Source organism: Phalaenopsis equestris, unplaced genomic scaffold (assembly GCF_001263595.1).
Source record: "Phalaenopsis equestris unplaced genomic scaffold, ASM126359v1 Scaffold000789, whole genome shotgun sequence".
Lineage (NCBI taxonomy): Eukaryota > Viridiplantae > Streptophyta > Magnoliopsida > Asparagales > Orchidaceae > Phalaenopsis > Phalaenopsis equestris.
This window is the reverse complement of record NW_018165229.1, coordinates 315,230-338,713: the sequence shown is the minus strand read 5'-3', so window position 1 is coordinate 338,713 and position 23,484 is coordinate 315,230. Positions and strand designations below refer to the sequence as shown.

At 32.7% G+C, this 23,484-nt stretch overlaps 1 protein-coding gene across 3 annotated transcripts in view; it reads right to left on the bottom strand.

The window, feature by feature from the left end:
- The window catches only part of LOC110031233 (E3 ubiquitin-protein ligase MARCH9-like), a 33,914-nt gene extending 21,242 nt beyond the window's left edge, over positions 1-12,672 (bottom strand). For all 3 annotated transcript variants that reach the window (XM_020734342.1, XM_020734343.1, XM_020734344.1), the window contains exon 1: positions 12,145-12,672. In XM_020734342.1, the coding sequence (XP_020590001.1) occupies positions 12,145-12,377 (233 nt within the window). In that variant the 5' untranslated portion in view covers positions 12,378-12,672. The remainder of the gene's footprint in view (positions 1-12,144) is intronic.
- Positions 12,673-23,484: the final 10,812 nt, after the last annotated feature.

Sequence of the window (23,484 nt, the reverse complement as noted above, 5' to 3'; positions counted from 1 at the left end):
TACCATCTTATCACCATTAGTCTTATTCAAATATTTTAGATCAATTTATTTGATGATTTTATTACTATACATTTCAAGGGTGATGATTGTCTGGCTTTTAAGAGAATTACATTATAGAATTTGAACATGAGTATAGGGGATGCCAAAGAGCAGTCATAGTGATGCCAAAACTTACAAAAATAAAAAGAGAAGTTTTCGATCAGCACAAAAAAAGATAAAATCAAAATCAATATTCAAAAAGAAATCACTAGAAGCAAAATATTCAAAGTAACGTATCTGAATAAGGCATCCACCTTTCATCTACTCTTAATTAAAGAAGGATCAATGATTGTTAACCTTTAGAATGAAACACATCATAATTACCATCTTATCACCATTAGTCTTATTCAAATATTTTAGATCAATTTATTTGATGATTTTATTACTATACATTTCAAGGGTGATGATTGTCTGGCTTTTAAGAGAATTACATTATAGAATTTGAACATGAGTATCCAAAATATCCATCTTACAATAAAAAAAAAAAAGAAACGAAAAAAATGCCAAAGGCATAAGATCCTTGTCACTGGATCTAACATTTTGCATTAGAAAACGTGTGTGTTTAGAAGATAAACAAAAATTACAAAAATGAAAGCAGTCAACATGGTTTTAGAAATGATGAAAAAAACAAAGTAATTGTTGAGCATTGTTTTAGAACATGCTAATTATGTGAAGTCGTTTGAACTTGTAAATCATCAAGTATGCCAAAAGCCTCTTTGTGAAATCAAAATAATGGGAAATGGTTAGAGGGATAATGGAGATCTTTTGAACCCTTCGTACTAACTTGGTTGAATCTCCATTTATTAAAATTACATGAATTTTTATTTGTAGGACTCCTATCATGATTATCTTCCCCTATAATGGTCAATACTATGGTAAATTCTGATCCAATGAGGTTCGGATCTTATAGATCGAGACCCATGGTCAACACCTTGGTAAATTTTTTAATAATTTGAATCTTTCAACTAAATCACATAATTTTATTATTTCATAAATTCATCAAAATCCTCATAATAATCATGATCAGCACCAATTTGGCGTATTTGGATCTCATCTGGTGTGAATCAATCATAAAAGGAATAACAATGTAATTTTCTTTTATAATTTTGGCATTCCCCTCACCCTTGATCAGAATAACATGGATTTTGATTTTATGGATTTGTTTCTCATTAATATTATTTAAAAAACTAAAAAGATGTTTAAGGAGTAGAGGAAAAGTTTTAAATAATTTGGTCACATTAAACGTCGACCATCTGATAATCCAGTTAAGAGAGTAGATGTTTTAGATTTGACTGATGTTCAGAAATGAAGAGGTAGACTTAAAAAGACTTGGGCAAATTGTATAAAAATGATCTTAATCTTAAATGAAAATATGACACTCAATAGGACACAATGGAGAAAAATGATTCATGTTGTTGGACCCACTTAGTAGGATAAAGGCTTATTATTGTTGTTGTTGTTGTTGTGAATTTGTTTCTCATTACTCAATAGATTTCATGATGGTATAGCTGATTTCGGAAATCTCATATAAACCAAAAATTTTTAAGAAAACAGACGAATCTTGGAAACCCCTTTTTGTCCAATTAGCAATTACTCGCACATATTTAATTAAAATAATGAAATTTTTTATTGATTTCATCACTCAATCAATTTAATTTTTATGATCACCATTTCCATATAAACTGAGACTCAAATGTCGCTAACTTTTATTGATAATTTGTCAATTTTTCCTCATCTTTACTCAAAAACACATGATAATTGAATGGTGAATTCATTGTATGGTCACCTACAGCTTTCATGCTCTCAATCTTGATTAATTCCAACCATATGAGGTGCAAATTATTCCAAAATCAAAACTGTGATCTCTACCAGTGACAGGAGCATATATTGCTATATCTGGAGATGGCACATAAGTTTTAAGTGGTGGATCTATGACATGATTCTCTACAACAATTGTGACCATGGCTTTCACTGAGTTCAGCTCTATGATAACTTAATTGCAACTAAAAATTCAAAATTTTCAAAATGGCCAAATTCAATCAGATTCATTTTACATAGCCTAAGATTTTTATTTTTTTAAATATTCACTAAACTAATCTATTATTCACCCATGTTTTTCTCCCACATTGTCCAAAGGAAAAAAAAGAAAGAGAGGATGGATTTAAGCTTAAATAAATTAAAGAAATGAGATTAAAATTTAAATGAATTTGGAATTAAGGGATGGTGATAAATGGTAGGAACGTGAGAGGCCATGGTAGAAGAACAAGATTAGATTTTACATTGAAAATGAGACTCGATAGTCTTGGCTAGTGAGGAGAAAAAGAGAATTTTAAAAGAAAAAACACAATCCTCACAAGAGAATTATGGTGGCTTGCAGCCAGCAAGCCTCTAACCAAAGGAATCTGCTATCACGATTTAATTCAATAATTTGTCTAAAAATGTTCAAATGTCATCTATTCACTCATTTATTTCAAATAAGCACACTTCATGTTTATGAAAGAGGAAATCATAATTCAAAAATCAAAGGAATAAAAAAAATGTTTAATCTTGACGAAGTCAATGGTTTTGAACTTCAATGACTAAATGGAAGAGCTTGGATCATGCATTGATACTCCTTGAATAACCTTTGATGTTTCCAATTGAATTATTGGTGGTTTCGAAATAATTGGCGGTCAGCTGTATCATTTGGAGAAGATCTTGATTTATGCCTTGAAGTGTAACTTCTTGAATTTGAATTGTGTTAACTCTTTAAATTGAATGGGAAATGATAGGCTGTCCATATGATGAAGAATATTAATTTAACGTTAATCTGACAACTAAATTACAAGTAACTACCAACTAACCCACCCCAACAAATTAAAATACTAAAGTTATTCTGGTAATTAAAATATTATTTAGAAATTTGAAATAAAAATAATATCAACATGGACAAGTTGTTGAGGCTTACCTTGGTTGATGGTTAATTTGATGTTAATGATGCAAGCTCTTGTTGTGTGATGGAGGTGGACAAACATTCAACATTGGAACGGAAATCTAAATTTCTATAATATCCACGTTCTCTATCATTATCATGGTTAAACATGAGCTCCAATTCTGCATAAGTAGTGGCATGCCCCAATAGCTCTTTCACTAAGGGATAAAGAAGCACTATCAAAATTAGCTCAATGCCAACTAATTGTAAATATGTTTTCTCAAAGGCCGGATGGTGCTAACACTTCATTGTACTTTCCACAAAATTTTTTAAAAACTTCTAATATATGATAGAGACATGTAAAGAAACTAATTGTATGGTTGCAGATAATATTCACTGCTCCATACAAGTTTTTAGAAATGTGTGATGGCTTGGTAGACTTTTTCCATCCTTTGAGAATGACGTAGAAATAATCAACAAAATGGGCACATGAAAAACGATCTCAAACGTTAAACAAATATGTAACAAGATAAAAATGAACTAAAAAGATACAAAGAATGTGCTATGAGATAAAGTGTGAACATGGGAAAAAAATAACATTTAATATGGCCTACAGGAACTTGAATGAACTTCTATGATAAGGGACCAAAAATTATGATTTTGAGTCAACGTACAAGTGAGGTTAAGAAAAAATCATTTCTAATTAAATAGTCCACCGAATTCTAAATCTTAATTAAATAAAAACTGATCCACCATAAAAATAGAGCATGTTCCTAAAAATCTGGTCTTAAAAATGGATTAAATGATATGAATCTACACCTATGGCAATCTTCACCAAAACAAATTAGACCATTAAAATTTCAACAAACACGATATCCAAATCAATTCACAATCTGATAAGCAAATAATGAGGGAAACTTCTTCCTACATATTTATTTGAAGCGGACCATCAGATTAATCACCCTTTAAAGATCTAATTCCCAAATAATAAGTCGCCCATTTAGGATGATTGAATCCCTATAAAATTAACGATCCATGAGAAAGTTGTTTGCCCAACATCAATGGTGCACCTTCTGGTCATGCTTAGCAACAAATCATTCTTTATATGAAACAACCCCATTTGCCCACGTCTTGTGTTGGCAGTCCTATAGTCTAAGAGAATATTCATTTACAAATGTACTTTGCACACTAAAAGTAAATCATCCAGGGTACGCAAAATTCCTTCAAATATATAATCATGCATTGAAGATTCAAAATGAGAGCTCAAAACAAGATCATCTCATAAGGCTTGGCAATTCCAAAACAAAATTTGATATGATTCATCCAAGCCCAATGCATAGTACTTTCATGGAATCACAACCAATCACGCTAGTACTCTTAGGCACTTTCCATCTAAGATGAACTCCAAACATTATCTCAAAAGCATACATTAAAATATAATTCATCCCATATGTATGCCATAGAATGCTCTCCTTTCGAATAGGCTCCAGCTATATTCCACATAATTGAACTGGTCATGTCAACGCCTTTAAACCAAACTGGCCACGCTTCATGCTTTTGAGCCAATTTTGATATAAATCAACTGATCCTCTATACACATCCAACCCTTTTCTGAATGTTGACTTTATGTACTTTCAATAGAGCACTTAGACATATTTAAACAAGGTTTGAATGTATGAACTCCAAACATTATCTCAAAAGCATTCATTAAAATATAATTCATCCCATATGTATGCCATAGAATGCTCTCCTTTCGAATAGGCTCCAGCTATATTCCACATAATTGAACTGGTCATGTCAACGCCTTTAAACCAAACTGGCCACGCTTCATGCTTTTGAGCCAATTTTGATATAAATCAACTGATCCTATTAAGCCATACATGAGTGGAACCAAAGTCAAACGCATTGGTACCCTTGAGCCTTTTTGTCCAGAATAAAACCGAGACCTTATTTTGAAATGATAAGTCAACTAATTTGTTGCCCTAGCCCAGTCAACTCGAGATACTAGAAAGAAAATAGCAAATGACATCTAATCATGCTCCTTAGATGATATGACTTTGCATACCAAAAGTTTGTAAATAGAATTTTGAGATGGACTCATTGCATATTGATTGATTTGACCATCTATACACATCCAACCCTTTTCTGAATGTTGACTTTATGTTATGTACTTTTGATTGATTTGACCATCTATACACATCCAACCCTTTTCTGAATGTTGACTTTATGTACTTTAAATAGAGCACTTAGACATATTTAAACAAGGTTTGAATGTTTGGACAAACATTATAGTGATTGTGACCATGTCACTTATAAGAAATTCAAGCTTGCTCAAACAAAAAAAAAATGAATTACAAAAACAGGCACAGGAAGAACAACGGACAGAAGAAAAACAAGGGAAATTCAGCTCACTCTACATAACTGACTGATCAAATTATTTGTAGTTCTGTTCAGGTCTCAGCCCTCCTTATTACAAAACATGTTTGCTAAAACCAACGATCGACAAACTAATAACCCAGCAAAACTAGTTACACATTAAACAAACAATTCAACTAACTAAAGCTGACACAAGATCTTTCAGCTTTTCAATACAATTACTTATCATTTAGAGAAAAATGGATCCATCCATCTAAGTGCTTTTTGTACTTGCATGAATCAATCAACCAATGTGTTAGGATGTTGTTGGTTGACATTATTACTTCCCGCTCTAATAATTATCACGATCCGGCCCGGTGCATAGAATTAACTAAGGTAGGAACTGCGGCCGGATTGTCTTAACACTTCATTTTACTTTCCACAAAATTTTTTAAAAACTTATAATATTTAAAAAAGTCAATAATCTACAAAGTGCAATAAAATTAAACATCCAAAAACAACAACATAATATGGAAACCTCATCTCAAACCACTACTAAACAATATATGAAGAAAACAATTAAAAGAAGCTACAAACACAACATAACTAGTACTTATCAGCTGCAGTTCTCCTCCTATAAACCAAAATTCTCCTAAAAGACAAATCAAACTAAAGTTTTTCTTCTCCTGTAAACCAAATCCCTCCTACCAGATATATCAACTTAAAATTTCTCTTGAAAAACCAAAAGAAAATGCAACTTCATGCTTTATAAAACCTTGAACTTTCAAATTAATTTTATCCATTCCTATTTCACTCTAAGTATTTATCATTTTAACTTCTTTAATAGTCACAACATGATTGTCGTCATGTTCGAAGATATCCTAAAAAAGATCTGCCCAAATTGTGTCAAGGGCAGATCTTTTTTATGGCAGAAGGGTCAGGGCATCCAAGGATGCATTATGTCCCGTGGCACGAGTTATGTAAACCATTCAAGAATAGGGTTTCATATGGCCAAGGACTAGAGGGCCCCCTTGCAGGCTAGGCTTGCTTGGGCTTTCATTTCTTGTTCGGATTCGATGCTACATAAATTCTTGGCTAACAAGTATGGTACTAATTTATGGGGCTATAACTTTAAAAGAAGTTACTCCATTTCCTGGAAGACTGTAGCGGGCTGCTAGTTTCAATAAGATCATTCGTTGGAATGTGTGTGGTGGTAATAAAATCCAAATTGTGACCCAAATTTGGATAAATGATTGCATGCCAAGCCGATGGCCCACATTTGTTAATTCTTTTTTGTATGAAACCAAACAAGTTGTTGATTTGGTTAACAATCAAAGCTGGAACATACAGAAATAAGATCGCACTATTGTGTGGAGCTCGCTGATATTATACTCCATATCCCCTCAAGCTTGACCTCGGCAGAAATTCTCCTAAACTTTGTAAGCGACTTGCTGGAATTTCTATTACTTTTATGGCTTATCAAGCCGATATTTCTCAGTTGGAAAACATGCAGGCTTGGCTTCTTAAACTCAAATTGAGAACCCGTGAGAAATTTTTTTTGTGAAGGTTAAGCTTAGATGCCATTCCTTCTAATGGATGGTTGCTGCGGCGGGGCCTCATGAATGACATCAATGCCCGTAGGGTTGCCCCGATCTTGAGGACAGACACCAAATTACTGTTAATTAATTATTTCTGATGGCAGCTCTCGAGAAGCCCAGGTTATGGGGTTGCATTAATCCTATGTTCTACTCCTATGAGGATGTCGTTGAGAAACATAAGCGAAACAACATATAGTATTTAGCTATGGCGCGGCTTTATTGTAATGTAGTTTATCTCTATTGGCATGCCAGAAATAACAAGAAGCATGGGAAATCACATTGTACATCTACCACAGTGGCATCAATGTGCTGGAATAATTTACCGACCCCTCTTTATACCAAATTTCAAAGCACTGAGGGTCAGCCTTCTAGCATCCCCCACTTCGGGTTGGGTAAAAGTCAATGTCGATGGTGCATTAAATTCATCGGGACGGGCTGGTATTGATATTGTCATGCATGATGAGTCGGGAGAACTTATTACGACTATGAGAAAAGGACTTCCTCATTGGGACAGCACATAAGTGGAAATGATGGCAGTTTTAGCTCTCTCTACTCTCATTGAAGATTGGATGACAGAATGTTGAGGGATTATTATAGAGACTGACAACTCCAACGCCATGGACTTTCTGCGAAGGAGTATGGATAAAAGGTGCTGACAATTGGAGGTGCCTAGTAATCCAAATTTTGCTTTTTTGTCCAGATTCAAGCAAGTTATTTTCCAACACATCTTCAGGAGCAACAACAGAGTTGCTCATACTTGTGCCAGAATGGCCATAGATAAGGATTTTATTTTGTATGTTATGAATGTTGATGATCCTCTTTTTATTTTTTGCAAGAGGAAAAGAGCCAGCTTGTTTAGTGTCCTTGGACATAGTTTTGTTGCTTTTCTTTTGATTAATGCAAATGTAATATTTCAAAAAAAAAATGTAATTTACAGTATTGCTTATCAGTCATTTGTTTCAATTGATTGAGTTTTTTTTCTAAATTTAAATAGTCTTAAAATTATTTCAAATCAAACCTAGAGCATAAATTCCCTAGCTTCAATATCTAAAGACCTTGGTTCATATGAAATGATTTATGGTAAAACTCAGCCATACAACACTTAAGCGGTGACATTCCAATCAAACTGTGAGTATTGATAATATAGAAAAAAATTATGCCCAAGGCAAAATTTCCAAACATTATGACGGCATATTTCAAAGTAGCACAAACAATATTACAAACAACTATTGATAATCTCTAATTGTCTGTCAATTCTAAATGACAAGAATTGACATTGCCTCGGTGAGCAAATAATTTTTCCAAAAGAAACTAGAAAAAAATGAGCAAGAAAATAAGAGACCTAGCTTTGATATAATCACATGTGAAAGTCAATGCAACTTACAAATATTAAAATCAAATGTGGCGGCCACTGATAAAGTGCAGGTTTTGGGAGGAAAAAAAATAATTATTCCTCTTCAATTTCAAAGAAAATGATAATAAGATAAATAGAGAGGGACGGCTCCCATAGTAAGAAACTAATAAAATCAGCCATAACTACTCATGCATGATAAAAGAAGAAAACAAGAATTATGACAAACCAATAATTCTAACTTCTAGAAATAGAAAATAATAATAATAGAATATACTAAAAATAAAATCTTTGTAAGAACCAACACACCCCTCAAGCTGCAGCATTGATATCTATCATGCCCAACTTGCTTACAAGGAGCTCAAAATTAGGCTTGAACAATCCTTTGGTGATTTGCTATTTGTTGAGCAATAGGAACAAATGGCATACAACTAGCTCCACAATCAATCTTCTCTTTTATGAAGTGTTTGTCAATCACCGCATGTTTTGTTCGATAATGCTGCATTGGATTTTCTGCAATGATTGTGATTGTTTTATTTTCACAATATAACTTCATTGGCAACCTTATCGAGATCTACAGCCCCCCACGAATTCTTTTCAACCATAAAGTCAACATACTTCATTAGCAAAGACCTTGTATTCTAGCTCAGCACTACTCCTTGCAACCACATTCTATTTCTTTGGCATGTAACCAAGTTTCCCCACATATAGGTGCAGTATCTAAAAGTTGATCTTTCAATAACTGAGTCTACCCAATCTATATCAGTGTACGCCTCTATGCCCTTTTATGTGGTCCTTTGAAAGAGTAAGCCTTTTCCTGGTATATCTTTTAGATAATGGAATTTTGTTGACTGCTTCAAGGTGTTTTTCATGGAGTGAATGCGTAAATTGATTTATCAAACTCAGAGCAAAAGCAATATATGGCCTGGTATGTAAAAAGAATACTAGTTTCCCCACCAATTTTTGATACCTAACTATATTCATTGAATAACCTTCCTTCTCATCTCCCAACTTTTTATTGGGATTAATTGGAGGGTCTGCATGTTAAAACTCACTCATCCTAGTTTCCTTGAGAAGATCAAGAGCATCCTTCCGTTAGGAGACAACAATTCCTTTTTTTCGATCAAGCAACCTTCAAGCCAAGGAAATACCTCAGAGATCCTAAGTCATTGGTTTAAAGAACAGATGATAAAGAAGTCTTCAAACTATTCATCTCATATGCATCATTTTCGGTGAGAATAATATCGTCCACATACACAATTAATATGGCTATATTCCCATCATTTGAATGTCTAAAAAACATTGTATAATCTCATTGCCCATGAATATACCCTTAACATTTAACAAATAGTGTAAATTTCTTAAACCACGTTGTCAGTGACTACTTCAGCATGTATAAGAACTTTTTTAGTTCACACACCTTTGTACCAAACTTCTCGTTGAATCTCAAAAGTGTATTCATTTACACCTCTTCCTCCAAGTCTCAATTGAGGAAGACAATCTTTATATTCAACTATTGTAGGAGCCAGTCAAAATTAGTTCCAAGTGACAGAAAAACCCTTACAAAGTTTAATTTTGTGATTAGAGTGAATGACTAAATAATCAATTGTATAGGTTTGCATAAATCCCTTAATAACCAATTGAACCTTGTACCGTTCTAGAAAGCCATCAGAAATATACTTAAATGTAAACACTCATTTACACCCAATAGTAATCTTTCTTATAGATAGAACAACCAATTCACACATGCTATTTTCTTTCAAGAGTTTTCATTTTCTAGAAAATAGTTTACTTCCACTTAGCGACTTGCAGACATCTTGCACAGTTCTAGGAATTTCCATACCCAATAATTATGTGGTAAAAGCAAAGAAAGTGTGTGAGAAGTTTTCATATGACACTTAATGGGATAATGGATATTGGGTGCAAGACATTTCTCCAATGAGAAGGATATACTCAATAAACTCAGGGCTAAAAGACTCAAAAATTGAAGATGAAGTAGACTAAACATGTGGTAAAGGATTAGTGAGAACAATACTTGTTGTGGATTTTAGACAGTATAAAATATTCGTGGACCCTTTTAATTAAATTTTCCTCTGTCGTAAGTAGATAATATCAAACGGCACCACTATCGTAGTTCTTTTTCCTAATTATTCTTTATTATAAATATCATGAGATGGCATTATAAGAACATCAATATCTAAAAGACTCGACACTCTCTCCTGATATAAAATCGCTTGTGTTTTTCAGGTTGAACAATTAAGGATAGAGAAATACTATTTTGAGTTTCTTCAATTTGAAAAAAAAAATTATTTTGTTCCCTCCTTGAAGATAAGGTTTCAAAAAGATTGCAATTAAAAAAAAAGTAACATCTATGATAACAAATATATTTTAGACTTTAGATCAAAGCATTTATATCCATTTTGGATAGGAGCATACCAAGAAACACAATTTTAGTTAGGGATTCATGTTTTCCTTGATTATGAAGGTGAATGAAAGCAATACACTCAAATATCTTTAGAGATAGAAAAAATTAGAGATGATTCTTTTGAAAAAAAATCAAAAAAACATCAAAAGGTGCTTCAAAATTTAAAACTTTATTGAGTATTCTATTTATGAGAAAAATAACAGTAAGAACTGGTTCACCCAAAAAAAATTTAGGCATCTGACTAGTAAATAGCAATTCCCGAGCAACATACAATAAGTGTTTGTATTTCCTTTCAACCACGCCATTTTATTTGTGAAGTGTTGGCACAAGAGCTATGATGAATTATTCATTTTTCGAAAAACAATTGACCCAAAATATTATTGAAATATTCTCGATTATTATCATTCAGTAATATTTGAATGATTTTGGAATTGCGTGTGTACCATGGTATAATTTTCCTTTTAAATTATTTTCATTTCAGATTTTTCTTTCATTAAACAAACCTAACATAACCTAGTGTGATCAACAATAAAATTCATAAACTATTTTTCCTCAGAATGTGTAAGATTTTTATAAGGACTCCAGATATTGTTATAAATTAAAATAAATTGCGTAGTTAATTTGTAAATTTATGGAGAAAACGATGCATGAGGATCTTTAGCAAACTGAAAAACTTTATATTAAAAAAAGATAAATTTTTATTCTAAAATAATTTGTGATACAAGTATTTTAGATACTAAAAACCAGGATGACCAATATATCATGTCGTATAATTCCATTGTCAGAGAAACAGAAAAAGAATTAAAATCGGTACTTTGACAATGTTTATTTGAGTCAAGTTCATCATTAAACTAATATAATTCATCATTTTCCTTAGTACTGTCAATCATCCTCCCTATGATCAATTCATAAAAGTTATAACAAAAAGAATAAAAATTAGTTTGACATTGATGATCATAATTTAATTTACTAATAACAATAGCATGGAGAATCACGTGAAGGGTTAACCATGATGAAAGCTTGACAATTCCTATCCCAGCAACTACCAAGAGGGAACTATCAGTTCATTCAGGGAATTTAAAATATCGAACAAAATTTCTAAAATTAACATAATTTAAGAAGAAAAATTGCATATGGCTGGCATGATAAGGACAATCATCAGTAAAGTTCTTTATAAATTCAAAATATGCACGCAATTTTATTTTGCTCGCATAAAGCATATGGCTATGTATTTACACGGGAACAAAATATCAGTTCATGCTAACAATTTCTCCCATTTAAAAGTAATTAAAAATGGTTTACAACCAGAATAATAAAAAAGATCAACCAACTTGAAGAGTAGGGACCTAATTCATAAGATATCTACGCTTCCTCCAACCCCAACATAACGAATTTCAACCAAAGAAGAAATGCATCCAAAAGAAATGGAGAAAAGAATTATAACACCATAAATCGGGCTATTTACCTACACTCCTCCCGATCACTCTCACTCCTTAAAAGAAAACCCTTGTAAGCTGCATCCACCACGCCGACCTTCTCCTCCTCCACGGATGCGCTCTTTTCCCTTTCATCTCCTTTGGCATCGACTGCCTCTTCCGAATGCGATGTCATTAACACCTGATTAGGGTTTGGTTTCCTATCAATGTTGCTTTCCAACCCCTCCCCTTCCCCATTGCCGCTCGGCTCTTCTTGGCCCATATTGCAGCATCGATTATAAATAACGATATTGATACATTATAAGCCCTAATACGAGCTCTGGTTATCGATGCTGGATCCTCTTTGTATTGTATCTAGCTCCTCACAAGTGATTCATAACCCGAACAAGAGACGGCGAATTGGAGCGGTCAATATTCCATGAGTGAAAAATCAATGAGGTAAATGGAACCAGAATGATCAATGACGATGGTGGCCAAAGCAATGAACGTGAACTGCTTTCGCGAGAAAGAAAAAATTGAGAGAACAGAGGAAGCGATCGCGTAATTGCATGCGTGGGTGGCAGAAAAATTATTCCATGCGGATCCGGATTTACGGTACTGATGTATTTCGGTGGGCCTCACCTAAAATTTTTTATTTTTTTTTAAAAAAACGGAAATAATCCTGACCGTAGATCATCGTGATCTACGGCCAGGATCGAACACCGCATGCAGAGATGCATACGATGTCCGCACTCAATAATCCCCGTGGCAGGGCGTGCGAACCGAAATGGTTTCACATCTTTTATTTAGTTTATAGTTTTTTTTTTTTTTTAAATTGAAGTTTACAAAGAAAAGTTTGACTTCATGTTCATTATATAGAATTGGAAACACATATTCACTATAATTTATTTGAAAAGTATAATTAAAATTTTATATATTAAAACAATCATCAACACTACTTCCAATTATATGCACTACCAAATATTTAATTTATGTGATATCAATTTCACATAATATTCAACTTGATTATTGAAAATTCACTATAATAATTATTTACTTTTTGAAACTTCAATGAGAGCATTAATTTATGTGTATTTTATGACATACTATGTTTAATCAAATATTAAAGATCATCAAAGAATAATTATAACCAAAAAATAGTGTGAATTGAATGTACAAAATAGTACCTAACTTGGTATCTAAAGCTACATATAAGTAACTATGCACCATAGATAGGCAATTAGACGAGGGCCTGGTGGGCGCCATACTAAATCTTGACCAAATTTTGGCGATGCCTCTTACTTTTCAGCTTTTTTAAAATCTTTTTCTAGAGTTTCAAAGTTGCAATTTTAAGAAGAATTGGAAGAGAATATTAAGAGAGGTTCGAGGCACCAAAAAAAAAATGGAAAGGCCGCAGGAGAGGTGTGAGAGCCTATATAATTTAGTTTTTTTAGCTCTTTTCTTTGTAACATTGTTTATCATACTTATTTATATATTTTTTAGGAATTTTTAGTAATTATCATGAATTAAATCATTTTTTCTAGCTATTAGGTGCAACCATGGTTGCTTGTATTGGATTCGAGTTTAAATGAAAGTTTAAAGTTTTTATTATTACAATTATCACATATTTTTTTATGATATTGATTGATTGTTTGGCCAATCTTGATAGATTAAAGAAAAATAGCATGATAAATAGATTGTAGGATACAAATAACCACAAACACTTTATGAAGTAGTAAGTAGGTTTTGTGGAGAAAACAAAAATCTTAGAGAAAACAAAAATCTTACTCTTTTAGGAGAAAGGTAGTCAACACCTTTGATCAAACTTTAATAGAATAAAATAAATCTCTTATCTAATTTAAAAATTAGTCAACCAAGTAATCATAGATGAAATCAAATCCCTAAATCTTAGCCATCCTCATTTTATCTTATTAATTTTTTAGATTAGTACTTTAATTTGTCTTCTAATTACCATCAAGATAATATCATACACACCTAATTTCACTAATTAGTGTTCATTTCCTATGGGATGGTATTCTTATTCGCACTTTAATACTTTTTTAAACTCATTCTCTAGCAAGCATGATATTATGTGTGGTACACGCCTGCCCCATACAATGTTCTTAGCATTTTATTGGAATTGCAATGTTGATATCAATACTCATTTTGTATTGTTATTTCAAGTATGCTTTATTTTATTTTTTTAATCTTATTTTACATTTTTTGCCTACTTGGTTTATAGATTTTGTCATGTTGAATGTGTTGTGGGGAAGGTGAGCCACTGCTAGTTGTAAATCTTGAAGTTAATTGCTTATTTTTTAGAAGGTTAAGAAAGAGTAGTAAACCGAGAGCTTGACCAGTTATAATAAGAAAACAATAATGAAGAAGCAGTCTTGTTTATAAGGGTTAGGATTTTGTTAAACTATGCACTTCTAATGTTGCATGGCATCCTCTAATCAATTTTTAAACTAGCAAGCTAATATTTTGTGATCAAATTATCAACCCTACAATGATACAAAAATTCCATTTCATGGGCTTAGCGATAAAGAATTTCAACTTTCAAATCTTAAATTTTTTGAAGATATGTTACATCTTCAAATAAAATAGTGTCATACAATACAATCTAATTATGGATGTTATCATTTTCTTGAAGTGATAGAGAAAATAGTTAGATAAATTTATTGTCAAGCAATTCTATTATTAAGAAGATCTCTTGACATAAAAACTCTTATCAATTGCTTTCAACCAATAATGATTGCCAAAATGAGTTGGTTGTGCCAACATAAAATATCTTATTGTCGCATTGTCATCATATTTATGAGAGAGAAATGGGAGCAACATATGGCTTACTTGAAGAGATGTTCATGACTAACTACTTATGATTGAGTGAGAGAATCCTACCAAAGAAGCCAATTGCCACTATACAAGAGTTGGATTTCATTTTTGCAATCATTTCACAATTGCTTCTTAGACAAAGAAATAAAGCTCTTTCATAGTGAATGTTGTCCCTAGTCTTCGATTATACTATGAACGTTATAGAGGTGGTCATAAAAGAAGTGAGTACTAAAAACAAAACCTATTTGTGTAGCCATACATAGAGGAACTAAACTTTGCAAGGAACCTTCTATACAACCCTTGATCAAATAACCATAATAAGGGATGGAAAAGAAACCCAAGTTTCTTATAGAAGAACACAAAGGTTGGACACCATCTAGTTGGATTCCAATAACCATAAAGGCGTCATCAACAAAGAGCATATCATAAGTTTTTTTTCCTCTACAACAAAGTCCCGCACAACTGATGAATGAGGATATATCTCTAAAATATGCATTATCATAGTTAATGATAATGAAGATACAATTCATAATGTGAATGGAAGCTACTTTGTAGAGATATGAAGCCTTACTTCAGAGATTAGAAATTATAATTAAGAATATTGAAGTATAATTGGGATAGATATCATAATAGTAAGTATAGAGATATCATGATGCTCTCTATTAAAATACTGAAGTTGATTTAAGCAACTGAGTAATATTTTCAGCTTGAGAAGGGAAATGCAACTAAAGAAGTTAGTAGACCAAGAGAACCAAAATCTAAAAAAAGTTATTTTTGAAAAGATTAAAGCCACCCAAAGATCTAGTGAAAAAAGATGGATAGATATTTGAAGAGGAATTTTCCTAAAAAATTTTATTATGAAAGCTAACAGATTTGTGTTCTCCAAGGAAATTTTCTCTTTTTGTGTTAAATTGGTAATTAAGCCAAAAGACATCATGATCAGAGAGCACACCAAAAATCTTAAAAAAACCACACTATGTTCCATCAAGAAGACACTCAAGGACCTTGGACAAAGGAGCACTAAGTCTAGTCCATTTATTATAAACAATCCATAATAAAATGTAAATAAAATGGAAAATAGTTTGAAATGTACAAATTTTTTAGTGTCAAGTTGAGGATGTTATACAAAACACTTTTTAGGAGACAATAATACTTTTATAATTTAAAGTTTATTTATTTTGTTTTTGGTTTTATTTTATTTATAAATTTAATTCTACTTTTATTTTCTTAAGATGAGAAGTGAAAATCAATGTGAGAGCAATAACACCGCCCCACCGATAAATTTGAGTCCCATTTTAGTTATTTTGAATTTATGTTCATTGTTTTTATTATTATAGATTTATGTTTTTCTATCTTTCTTTATTCCACTACAACATTTCAATTTTTTTATTCACCTATATTTGTCACTTTGGTTACCTATTTATTTTGATTCTTATAATGTGTTGTCACTTATAACATGATTTGTTTTAAGTAAAGGGGAACAGGTTGTGTCTAGCTTTGAGCTTCACCTTTATCTTAGTTAAATTTTCATATTAAAATAATTATTTTGATACACTATAATATTTTTGTTATTGATATTTTAGATGGGGATATTTAATCATCTACGTGAAATTTACAACTAATTATATTAATGAGATGTACCTATTATTTAATATATTTCAATATAATTATACCCTCATAGTCATATTATTTATACTATTATGATACATTCAAATTAAGCCTATAAATTTAAAGTAAGGTTGGTAATAAAGATGGATGTCTATGCCTTTGAGTCATATGGTACATTACAAGATTTTTATCTTTTTGATTTCATAACATAAAAAAAATAAGTAGAATTTAGATATAAAAAGTTTTTCAGTTAGGCATTTTCAACATTGAAAGAGAAAAGAGAAATAAAATAGAATGAGATTTTTCATCCAAAAAAGGGGAAAAAGAAGAAAAATATAGGGGTGGGCAAACAAGAAATAAAAATAATAATAGTCATTAAAGGGTGGGTGTTACTACCAGAGCATAAAAATAAAGAAAGATATTTAAATTTATACTCACTTTTCATAATAGACCATATGTTGGTCCATTCATGCAAAAATTCAAAGATCCTAAGAGTGGTAGAATATTCAAAGCGAATGGACAAAGGCTAAAACATTACCTGGGTGGTCAAAGACCTATTGTTAATGAAGTCTTAATGTTGGGTCAATCTGAGAAAATTTCTAGAATCGTCGGGATGATGACGTTAAACCAAGTGCTTCTTAGGAGGCAAATCAAGTTTGTTTTTATTGTTAGTGTTTTTGTTATTATTTGTTGTGGGTTGTATTGTTTATATTCATATGTTGATGTTTAAGATTAAGACTGGTTTGCTTTAATTTCAATGTGATTTGAGGGAGGTAATTCCTTAGTCTTCTCGTTGTGATTAGAATTGTATATGTTCTCTAGAAGTAGTAGGATCAACCAAATCCTCTACATCTTAGTTCGCAATCGAGCTTAAAGATATATCAAGGACATGTTGAGTTTGGACATAGACTAGTCCATCTCAATTCTTTACTTCCTATTTTTGACCTAGTTCTTCCATTTGGGTGGTTCAATAAACCAACCATTTGAGGAGCTTGTGGAATAGATTTTCATTTGAACTGCCAGTGGTGTATACCTTTGTAGACAATAGTACTTGGGATTGACAACACATCTGTCAATAGTAAAGATATTCCAATATACTGGTGCTAAGGTGTTATACCCAAGTGCCTTGGTGCCACTATCGCAGTGCCTAGACGACACTCCTTCTTGTTTGACAAAATTGACTGAACTGCCCCGATTTAGGTCATTTTCGCAAAAAACTCCTCCCCCCCCCCACCTCCCCAACACTTCTTTGGAGAACTGAGGGTGATACATAGGGCTTCTATTTAATTTACATTTGTGCTCATTCTAGAGGCATTGGAGATTAGAAACCACCACCTTAGGTAAAGTTTTATCTCTCGATCATGCATTTGAGTTCTTCATCCCAAAACTTTTGGGTTTTTTGGAAAGACCATGGAGAAAAAGAGAATTCTTTGGGGAGAGTTGATTAAACTCTTAATTAGCATATTGAATCATTTATATCATACATTTGAACTCATTTCATCTTAGATTGCATATCTCACCCTTTATTATGGAACCCAAAACCAAGGGAGGCATGGGCAAGGTTTTTTTTGATAGGAAGAAGTTTGTGGGCTCCAAAGCGCAGGTGTGATATTCAGACCTCTTAATATTAAAGAAATTAATTGTTGAAAGAGGATTTGTTAGTCTTGGGGGGGTGGGGGAGATGGAAAGGAAAATTACTGGCAAGAAGTGAGAAAAATTCTGCGATAATGCTTTTGTTATTGTAATAGCTGTAGTAAGAGAATTTTATTCAATTCTACTTGAAGATCAGGATGGATTTATTTTTGTAAGAGGAACATATATAGATATTCCCACCTCTTATATCAATGCATATTTATCTTTGAGTAATATCTCTCATTGTACTTATTCTAATACTCCTTTAAATAAATATCTTCTTGATGAAGTTATACAAATTTAACTGATGGTAGAGGAGAGTGGAAGGATAGTGAGGGTGCTCTAATCAAATTTTCTACCTTTAAATTAAATGGAATTTCTAAGGCTTGACATTTACTTCCATCGAAAAACACTAGTAAAGTAAATATTGATTGTTCCCTTTTAAATTATTATATCCAGAAATATGATCCTATTAATGTTGGTTTCATCATCCCTTATTCTATAGTCAATGCCACAGAGTTAGGATTAACACTTGGTTTAGGACATCCATCTATTATATTTTCCTTATGCCAACATGTGGGAGTTGATGTTAGAAGTGAGGAGGAGATTTTTCCTCCCTTAAATGCAATCCCGACAACAAAAATTGTGTTATATAGCTGGCATGCTAATGTCAAAGAAGGATCAGATAGAGAGCAGCCTATTTCTTATACTTTTTATTCACCACACCCTCCTACTCCAAGGGATAAATCTGCACAACATTTGAAAAGAGCAAGGGATCACATTGCAATTTTACATGTTGAGGTATACAAATTCAATGAGCATTTGTCACAGTTGGATTTGTAAAACAAAAGGCAATTTGACCATCGAGGCCAGTTCCATGCTACTCAAATAAAAATGAATAGATAGAATAAGTGGATTGGGGGTGACAAAACAGTGGAGTTTCCTGTGTGTCCTCCTTACCAGTTATATGAGCAGAGCACGCTGGGAGGAGGATTCAGAGGAGGAAGTTGATGATGATGGTGATAACAAAGATGATGATGAGGATGAGGAGTAGATTTTTATTGTGATGTGGATGTACTGATTTCTTTATTTTCCCTGCTATAACGTTGTTGTACTTTCTTTTACTTATTCTGATGTATTGTACATATTATTTTGTGCTAATGTAGTATGGTTATATTTTTGAACTATGTAATTATTGCTCTGGACTCCTATTAAACTTATATGTTGTAATATTTTAATCTTTTTGGTGAAGTTTCATATTAATCATGTTTAGCAGCAATTTACTCTCTACACTATGTTAGTTCTTTCTTTAATATATTTATAAATGTTTAAGATAAACACATGTAGTAAGATGTACTTCTATGCTAATTTTTCTCCCTACTTATATTTCAGTTCTAAATTAATTCATATGCTAAAAATCATGTTTGGGGGGGGGGGCGGGAGGGGGTGAGAAAAGCTTTTAAAAGCTTAAATTTATTTATCCTCAGTTACCTAAATTTCATATTCTTAAGCTTTAAAAAGAAATTTGAGGCATGTGGTGTTAAATTGAAATTATTGCAATTCTGCATACAGAAAACATAGTATTTTTTATTTTACATTCAATGTAAATAAGTATAGATTAGTGTGTAGTGAACTTATAGTTTAACCAGTAGAAAAATAATTTAACTATTTAATTTTACAAAGAGTTACTTATATTTTAACCCAATTATCTTAGATATACATTTTATAAGAATTAAGCCTCTTTTCAAAATATAAATTTCAAGTATTATATTTATTTTGAAAAATTTTGAAAGAAAAGGTAAAAGAGTGTGATAGGCTTCACTTTCAAGGTTAACAGTGGAATTCAAAAATATTGAAGGTCTATCCAGATATAATAATCTTTTTTAAAATAAAGCTAAGGATTGAAATAAATATCCTAAAGCAAGAAAAAAAGAGATTAAAAAAAAGTATTAAGGGGAAGAGAAGCTTGATGAGAAGTCTAATAAAACATTGATTTCATTGGATTCGTTTTACAGTTCAAATAATATTACATCCCTGAGCTTATATTAATTCAAAGGGAATGTGTAAGTATTTTTAAAATGAGTGCTTAAGTTCTATTTTTATACCATCTAAAATACTTTAGTTAGCAAGCATTTACTCCTTTGTAAATTGAATAGAAAATCAGGTTTTCCTTGTTAGATAAAAGGTTTACTCATACCCTAGAAATAGAATTGTTTATTAGAGTTAATCTAAATTTTACTTTATGTATTTCCTGAAACAAAATTTTTGATAATTTTAATTGAAACCAGCTTCTTTAAATTAATAAAATTAATTTTTGCTAGTACTACTCGAGGACAAGTAATGTTTAAGTTTGAGGATTTTGATATGTACAAAAACATACTTAAATTCCTTTATTTTTTTCAGCTTTTTATGGATGAAATTGCACTTTAAAGAAGAATATTTTTGTGTTCTTCTTGCAAGTACAATAGGTAGTAGAAGTGGAACAAAGTGGAGAAGAAACAGAGCGAAGCAGAGGTGACATGGAGCTAAGGAAGCACCAAGTGACTGGCTCCTAGGTGCCAGCCTTTAGGGCCAAGGCGCTGTACCCAAGCGCCTCAGTGCCACACACTTGGCCTCTAAGGCACCAGTCTTTACCTGAACAAACAGAAAGCTTGCCACGTAGGCGTCAGCAATTGCTGGGCATTTTTTTGAGCAGTTCTCCCCATGATGCAGGGAGTTATTTTAAGGTTATGTGCAGTTCTAAAATGGCATGAAGAGAAGTATTTCGAGGGTAGAAGAAGAGGAACATGAGAGGATCGTTGTAGGGGAGAATTAGAGCCTTGAATTAGAGAATTTGGTGAGAATTGGGATTTTTATTGTAAGAAGATTACATCAACACTGCAGGAAGGGTTTGGGAAAGGCTAGGAGAGCATTTCATAGCATTGTAAAGAGGAACAAGCTAAGTATTGTGCTTTTCTTTTATTATACTTTTGTAAAACACAATTTCCTAGTGGATTTGCTTTAAGTTAATAATGTTTTGTGGTGTGTTTTCCATGCTCAATGAGTAGTCTTTTCTCTTTTCTCTTGTAATGATTACGTTAGTTATATAGAAATGGTAGAATCTTTGGAAATTGATTTTCCATCTTCAATATGATGAGTATTCTTCTATGCTTCATTTACTATCATTATGTCTAAATGATTAGTTAACACACGTTGTGATCTATTATGATTGAGGAGAGCTATAGAAGAATAATTAGAATATTCAGGTTGACCTATAGGTTATGAAATAAAAATAAACTATAGGGAGACAAAAATAGATAGAGAAATAGTCTTTGATGGGTTCAAATTGGGGTTTAAGGAACTAAAACTAGTTTAGCAAAGCTTCTTTATGCATTTGGGACAAGGTAAAGTAGAAAGTTACTCTTATTTGTTACTAGCCATAATCACAATTTCAAGTATTGGTTTTCCTATACACTACATATATCAATGCAAGGGAGGGTAGTTTTTATATCATGATTTTCACCACATTAAATATAATTAGTATGATTTCTAGAGAAGTAAATCTTAAATTATAGGTAGTAATTCTGTAAAATTAGTTAGCAACACTTCAAACCAACTTTACTTCCAAGCTAAAACTCATTTTAGTAAGCTAAAACTTTTCTTAAGACTTTAACTGCCTCACTCCCTTTGGGATCGATATTGTAGACTCATAAATATGATATTACTTATACAAAACATATACTTGCGTAAAACCTCAGTATGAAAGTGCACCTGAACTGAGAAGGGAATCATTTGGGCCAGGTTTGGGTTGCGTTAGACTGGGTTTGAGTTAGACCTAGGTTGGATCAGACCTAAGTTAAGTTTCGAGTTTGGGTCAGGTATGACTTGGATCAAACCTGGGTTAGGTTTAGGGTTTTAGTCAAGTCTATGTTGAGTCTGAGCTGGGTCATGGTTAGGTTAGATCTGAGTTAGGTTTAAGGTTTGAGCTAGATTAAGTATGTTAGGTTAGATTAGGTTCAAGTCGACCTTAGTCGAGTCTAATCCCAAACCTTATCGAAAGCTATTAAGTTCATTAATCTAGCATAAAAATTAACTTTAGACTTAAGAATTAAAATGAAATTGTATAGAAAGCTTAGTAGGAGAAAGACGCTGACCGGAGGAGGAGGCTCGTCAGAGAGATGTCCTTCCTTCTTTTTCCTCTAATCAAATTATTTGAGGTAAGTTTTGAAGAGTTAGGATGTCGGGATGTCCTAGTTATGTTGAATACCACCTATTTATTGGCTGGAAAGGCGGTGGTGGAGCCCCCTCCTCTGTAGCCTTCCAATTAGGTGGCAGGTTGACAAACACGATGAATCAAATGGGTTAAAGAATTGGACGAAGGCCGCTACTTGATGGCTTGTCATGCAGAGTGATGACTCCAGCTATAACTTGGTGTGGTCACACCCAGAGCTGGCGTAACCACACCAAGGAACTTTTGGACGTGGTCATGTCTAGGCTAAGCGTGACCACGTTGAGGTATGTTTGGGCGTGGTCACGCCCAGGCCTAACGTGACCACACCAGGACAAAAAAAAAGAGAAAATTCATTTCCTTGGCCAATCTGATTGCACCAAATCAGGGGAAATTGTTCGTAGAAGTTCCGTGACAAAAAAAATGAGGTCAACAAATGGACCCGCAATATGGTGTGGTGAACTGTTCAAAGTGCGCCACACATATCGGTCAACCAAATTTGAAAGACATATGATTTGCTTTGGATATGTTGGAGATTTGGAGTTAGTGTTCTATGAATTATAATTTTTGGGATTGGCTAGGGATTTCAGGTTTACCTAGACACATTAGGGTAAAAAAAACATTATGGATTAACTTTCATTGAGAGAAGAGAATGGGCTGATAAGATTAGAAAGAATAGTGTTAGATCTTATAATTCATCTTGTTAGCTTGTCAGAGAAGCTAAGAGAAAGTTTCTATACTAGAAGAGAAAGCACAGAGACTAACATCCAACCTAAAAGATGACAGAATAATTAGATCAAGAAAGACGACAATGTATCTTATCATTCATCCTGGGAGTTAGGCGGAGGAACATTCAAATGATTAAGTTGATTTAGCCTTTCTGAGGGATTTGGTTTAAGAAGTTGTGACATGAATTTGTGTTGTGTCTGCACACATTAAGAAAGAGGATATAGGAATATATTCTCAAGCTAAGAGGTGCAAAAGGGTGACTTGATCATGATAGGTGAGATTGGGTCTAAACTAAGGGCAAGTCAAGTGGTTAGTTTAAAACAGATAGTTTAGGGACTAGCATCTACCTTAAGCTTTGACCTGATACTTTTAAAAGTTG